At 33.3% G+C, this 6,537-nt stretch overlaps 1 protein-coding gene across 1 annotated transcript; it reads left to right on the forward strand.

Annotated features, from left to right (window-relative positions):
• The first annotated feature begins 4,056 nt into the window (after positions 1 to 4,056).
• LOC126683491 (G2/mitotic-specific cyclin S13-7-like) lies at positions 4,057 to 6,177 on the forward strand. Its single transcript, XM_050379403.2, has 5 exons — positions 4,057 to 4,212; positions 4,583 to 4,733; positions 4,809 to 4,869; positions 4,942 to 5,130; positions 5,216 to 6,177. The coding sequence occupies exons 1-5, from the start codon at positions 4,170 to 4,172 to the stop codon at positions 6,077 to 6,079; spliced, it is 1,308 nt and encodes a 435-aa protein (XP_050235360.1). The 5' UTR covers positions 4,057 to 4,169; the 3' UTR covers positions 6,080 to 6,177.
• The last annotated feature ends 360 nt before the right edge of the window (positions 6,178 to 6,537 follow it).

The following is a 6,537-nucleotide window of genomic DNA, read 5'->3' on the forward strand; positions in this document are numbered from 1 at the left end:
TAAAAATTTGTGTTAAATATGCAAAACATCCAAAGCTGATGACCTTTGGTGCATTTAGGCCAAAAATATAGTTTATATATATTTTTTATACAAATTTGATACATATATATTTATATGATAAATTATACATATCTTGATTCATCTTTGATACATATTTTATACATCTTTAAAACATATTTGATATATTTGCGATACATATTCGATCTTTGAACCCTTTTTCTTATTTTTTATACGATTTTTTTAGTTTTATTACATGAACTATATATATTTTTTATACATATTTGATACATTTTCGATACATAATATATACATAATAAATACATGAAAGTTACATTTATTAAATGCACTTAATAAATAAATCTCTAATACATAATAAATATATTATTTATGCATAAAAATTCTTTCATTATGTATCAACGATGTATCCGGTAAGTAGTTTATAAAATTATATTTTTTAGAATTTTATTATTTGTGTATCATGTATTTTTAAAATATTAAATTTATATATATATATATACATACATATATATATACATAATTAAAATATTACTATTACTATACTATTTTTAAAATTTATATATAATAGATAAATTTTTGATATAATTCAAATAAATATATGTATATAAATAAATTATGTTTTAAAAAATAAAAATAAAAGTAAATGGGGACCTGTCAAAAAATGGCCCCCATTTTCCTTCCTAGGCATTGAAACACGTGCACCATCGTCGGCAAAAAGGTAAGGTGGGGTGGGGGCTGGGGTGGGGGTTGGGGGGTTGGGGGGTAAACAAAATATTTTTTAAAAAATGGTATTAGGAAAGGCAGCTTCAGGATTGTCCACTAAAAATCTTTCTAAGCTGGAAGAGAGGTGGAAGATGAAGGATTGAAAGTAGAAATGGGAAGGCTGTTACTCACTTCGCCCATGTTGATAGACATGTCTACTGCAAAATTAGCAAAAAGGTCATCGAGAGATGTAAACATCTTACAAATAAAGAAACAAATAAATAAGGTTATAAAAATACCTCTAAGATAAATAGGATGACCCGCCAAAGGTGGAATAGGGCGACCTAAAAAGTTCTCTAATAATGCACTATATTTAGACTTGTCATCCGTACAATCCAACAATAAAGAATTGGCAAACTCGGTCTCTTCTTCATTTAATCAGGGAAGAGACGAAAGAGACGTTTTGCCGTCCTAAAAGCCTCGTAGAAGAGTAGAAAAAGAATCATGTTTTACCAAGAAAATTTTGAGGTCTAGCCCTTTAAAGAACTAGAAAGAACAAATAAAGAACGATCATGCCTACCGCCAGTATAAATAAACTCCTCGTCTTTTCGACGAGAAAAAGAATAAAAATAATTAAAAAAACCTCAGAGAGGGGACTCGGTCACGACCTTACAAGATTCAGGGAAAATAATAATAACTCGGACAATATTCGAATGAAGCTACCCGGAAGGGATACGTAAGTTAAGCCAAATCCCTTTTAAAAAGGACTCCAGAGGAAATCTCATGTTAGCTGAGAGGTCCTCCGTAAAAATGTCAAATTTTTTAGCCAAACTGGGAATATGGTTTGCCTTAAATTTATAAGCAGGTTTTAAAACCTCAAAGGCTTCGGGAAAGTCATAATCTAAAGCCAGCTTAATGATTTGATTAGGCAAAAGGGAACTCGGTGTATGTTCCGCATCATCCCGAGCAACCTGACCCTTTTCAGCTTCGTTAGACATTTTAAATTTCAAATTACAAAGAGGGGGGAAACATGAGAAGATTAGAAATTTGAAGTTAAAAAGATCAAAAACAACAAAATTTGACGAACAAATTGAAGAACACCAAGTACACAAAAATGGAAACTGAACAAGCGGAGGAATATCTAAACAAAAGACTCAAATACCTGGAAATTAAGTATGCGGGATCGAAGGAGAGATACGAAGCGACTTTGAAACGAGAAATCTTAAATAAACAGCTAAAAAAGAAAGTTTGCAGAATCAAAGCTCTCCGAAAACGATATTGTTGAAGAAAATGTAAGAAATAAAGAAGATGAAAGTCAAAGAAATATACATGCATTAATAAATTCCAAGAAATGGCAATGATGACGGTTGAGAAACCGAAGGGTTGAAAACTTAAATACTACAACAGATGAAGGCCACGTGCCAAATAGAATGACACTTCGGTCTAAATCCAAATACAATGGCGAACACGTGTAAAAAAAAGACAAGAAAATCAAAAAAATTCAAGTGGAAAACAAAACGACTCGCTAGAAGACAAAATGACTCGCCTAATAAAAGCTAAAACAAACAAAGCATAAATACCAAGGATTTAGCTCACTTGCGGAGGGCTAATGATAGAAACCGAATTCCAGCATAAGTACTATGAACAGAGTCGTATAGGATCCACTCATCCGAGTGAATGCAAGAACTTTCCTAAGGTGAAAGCCCAAAGATAACGACACCCGAGTCCTAAAGACTTCGTCGTGACTGAGGATTGCTCAAAAGGATTCACCTGAATCCCCAACAAGACCGAATCCTATAAGATTCAGTAAGATCCAGAATTAAGTTCAAAACGTGTCGCAGAAGGACCATATTACACGGAAATAGAATAATATTTAGAAGACTCGATCTCGCGGAATCACTTTTCTACTTGATAATATACTCCTAATTGGAAAGATAAACATATTTAAAAGGCACTTCTAAATAGGACTCTTATAGAATAAAGAATTATTTTACTATTCAAACATATACAACTAAATAGGAATCACTTTCCTATTCCAACTCTTACAAGGTATCTATATAAAGACATGAGGTATGCCTACAATCATAACTGAATTTAATAGCAATACAATGTTGGAGCCTAGACTGACTTGAGCATCAGAGAGTTAATCGAACAACTGCCGTTTGATTAGTCATTTTCACTATTTTGCAGGTTTAATCTACAATCAAGAGAACAGACTCCATCAATTAGATTTTCTGCAAATGTACGAGCTTATAAGTAGTTTATAATAAGACTAAAGCACTTCAAATATATGGTATCATTCATACTCATATTTTTTTTCTTCAGGGTCAAACAATACTCTCTTTTATTTATTATTTATGAAAATTTTATTTTTTTCGTTCATTTTTATTGTTAGTCTACTAAGTCAGATTTACAACTAAATTTTAGTATAGTTTGCAAAATATATTTTTAACATAACTAGAAATCATAATTATAATTATATGAGATTTAATGACTTATGAGTTTAATTTTATTTTTTTATTTTAGTATTTTAAGTTTTTTTAGTTCAAATAAATTGGAAAAGTAAGAAACTACATTAAGAAAAATTAAAACATAAAGAAATAAGAAAAAAAATGGATTCATTAAATATTTAAATCTCATAAAATATAATTTTTTTATTAATAATAATAGAAAACAAGTTTGAAGAATAAACTGACATTTAATTTCATTAAGTAGTTTTTTTTATTTAGTTGATTAATAACAATAAAATAAAAACATTAACGGGAATAAAATTAAAAAAAGACATTGGTTGACACTAAAACAATTGAGATGTATTTGTAAATTATGCTATGTGTTAAGGGTGCCAGAGGTAATTTTCTTTTATAATAATTAACCATCTTATTATTTAATATATAATTATATAATTTTTTTCAAAGTTCATTTAATAACTTTATAATAAATTTAGTTTAGACGTCATATAAATAATTAATTTTCTAAAAATTAAAAAATCAATAATTACAAAAAAAGTAAAGTAAAAAGTCCCAACTATTTTCACATATATTCCGGGTAAAAAATAATATAAAAAGAAAATAAATTTCCTATATCATTCACAATTATTATTCAGCACGTGTAACCAACTGATAATGCAACGACAGCGTTTCTTTAAGAAAAGGAAAAAATAGCAGAGAATATATTTTAACATTAACGGTAACTTTTTCCACGATGGCCAACGGCTACAAAGACTTGTGGGCGAATGTAAAGCGTTGGATTAGAATTGGATCCAAGGGTAGATAACAAAACTAAATTCGACCGTTGAAGGGAAGAGTCGGCTCCTTTTAGCTTCAAAAAGAGAACAGTCCAGTCCCGTTCTCCTCATTCATCTCTCGCATTAGAAATTTATCAGAAATTTCCCGTTGGGGATACAATTCATCAGTCTTCAATTAAGCAATTCTTGAAAACACAATACGAACATGGCGTCAAGACATATGGTTCCCCAACAACAACAACCCAGAGGTCTTTATTTTCGTTCGTTCTCATTTTTTTGGCCCTTTTTTCTTGATTCTGTATCTGGGTGTTATTGGTTTGATGGGTTCGTTTTTATTATTATGTGAATGCTCTTGATGGGTTCTTTTGATTTTCTTTAATATAATGTTCTTGATTCTAATCTTACTGAATCTTGATCTTTCGTGTTCTTTGGGTTTGATCTGTATCCTAGTTTGTGTTAATGCGTCCCAGTGATTTTAACTAGTGTTTGATATGGTAACTTTGGTGGTTCTTGATCATTGGAAACGGACTCAGATTCTTTGTATATTTATGTTGAATTAGTTTTGTGTTAAATGAAAATATCACATCTTTTGTTAAAGAATTGGAATTTGGTAAACAGGTGAAGCAATTGTAGGTGGCAACAAGAATATGCAGCAGCAGCAGAAGAAAAATGGGGCGGGGAATCGACGTCCGCTTGGGGATATTGGTAATAATCTTGCAACTCTTAAAGCAATCAATGAAAAGGCAGCCAATCATCGCCCCATGACAAGGTAGGTAACCCTCTTTTCTTATTATGATCCTTGTTTTTATGTATGTTTTTTGATGATTATTGTTTTATGTGATAGGAGCTTCTGTGCACAACTATTGGCCAATGCCCAAAACGCAGCAGCAGCCGAGAACAACAAGGTTTGTGAGATTTCTTGGTTATGTTTAGGCATTTGTTATGAATTTGGGTTCTGAGTTTTGCTGTCAATGCAGAAACTAGTTTGTGTGAATGTGGACAAGAAGCCAAAAGCAGCACAACAACAACAGAAGAAAGCAGTTGTTGAAGTAAAGCAAAAGCCAGAAGAGGTGATTGAGATAAGTCCTGAGACAGAGAAACCGCAAGTGGTTGAGAAGAAAAAAGTGCAGCAGACTTTTACTTCAGCCCTCACTGCTAGAAGCAAGGTCTGATTTTTTATCTTATTCTGTTTAGTTTGATGTTATATTATTATTTGAACAAGGCTTCTGATATTCTGTGGAATGTGTGCAGCTTGCTTGTGGTATTACAAAGAAACCGAAGGATGAGATTGTTGACATTGATGCAGCGGATGCCAACAATGAGTTGGCTGGTGTTGAGTATGTTGAGGACATTTACAGTTTCTACAAGGAAGTTGAGAATGAGGGAAGGCCTCACAATTACATGGAATCTCAACCTGAGATTAACGACAAGATGAGGGCGATTCTGATTGATTGGTTGATTGATGTGCATCAGAAATTTGAGCTCTCTCGCGAAACGCTTTACCTCACTATCAACATAATAGACAGATTCCTTTCTGTCAAAACTGTTCCCAGAAGAGAACTGCAGCTTGTGGGGATCAGCGCCACTCTCGTGGCCTCCAAGTATGAAGAAATATGGCCTCCTGAGGTGAACGACCTGGTTTGCATTTCAGACAGAGCTTACAGCCATCAGCAGGTTTTGAGCATGGAGAAGACTATTCTGGGGAAGTTGGAATGGATACTGACAGTACCAACGCATTATGTGTTCCTTGCTCGCTTCATAAAGGCGTCAATTCCTGACAAGCAAATGGAGAACATGGTGTATTATCTTGCTGAACTGGGTATAATGCATTACGACGCTGTAATGTACTGCCCGTCCATGGTGGCAGCCTCAGCAGTGTATGCAGCAAGATGCAGTCTCAAGAAAAGCCCTGTTTGGACAGAGACGTTGAAGCTTCATACGGGTTATTCAGAGTCACAAGTGAAGAACTGTGGTGTTCTGCTGGCTTTCTTGCACTCGAAAGCTGCGGAAAATAAGCTTCAGACTGTGTACAGGAAGTACTCGCATCCTGAGAGAGATTCTGTTTCCATGATTCCACCGTCCAAATGTCTGCTGCCTCCGAGTTTGTCGTCGTGAAACTAGTTTAGTTAGTTGTTCTTTTTCCTCTTTTCAACAAATGTTTCTGCTCCTGTAAAAGTTACCAATCCCTGCAAATTATGCCTCTCTGATTCTGATGGATTTAATCTGAAGACATCGGTTTCTGCTTCGCGCTGCAGAAATCATGAAAACAGTTACCTCATCCCCCTTGTTCGTCTATAAATCAGTGAAATTCTCTCACATTCTACGCAGTCTTTTTTTATTTTTTAAATAACTTAGTATCACAGGCCTTCTTTCAAAGTTAGCAGATGAATGGATCTTTGAAATAATACTAATTATATTTATATAAATTAATAATAATTTCTATAATTATAAATTGTATCTATTAGTAAAGTACTCCCTCCGTCCCGTTTAAAAAGGGACATATCTCAATTTCTTTTGTCCCACATAACCAAATCATAATTTTTGTGCTATTTTACAAGGAATTCTCTCTCTCA

Source organism: Mercurialis annua, linkage group LG5 (genome assembly GCF_937616625.2).
Source record: "Mercurialis annua linkage group LG5, ddMerAnnu1.2, whole genome shotgun sequence".
In the NCBI taxonomy this organism is placed as follows: domain Eukaryota; kingdom Viridiplantae; phylum Streptophyta; class Magnoliopsida; order Malpighiales; family Euphorbiaceae; genus Mercurialis; species Mercurialis annua.

Excerpts from the sequence above, each read along its gene's own strand:
- LOC126683491 (XM_050379403.2), top strand. The coding sequence starts at position 4,170 with ATGGCGTCAAGACATATGGTTCCCCAACAACAACAACCCAGAG. Across the intron at positions 4,734-4,808 it reads AATCATCGCCCCATGACAAG|GAGCTTCTGTGCACAACTAT; the intron begins GTAGGTAACCCT and ends TTTATGTGATAG. Across the intron at positions 5,131-5,215 it reads CCCTCACTGCTAGAAGCAAG|CTTGCTTGTGGTATTACAAA; the intron begins GTCTGATTTTTT and ends GAATGTGTGCAG.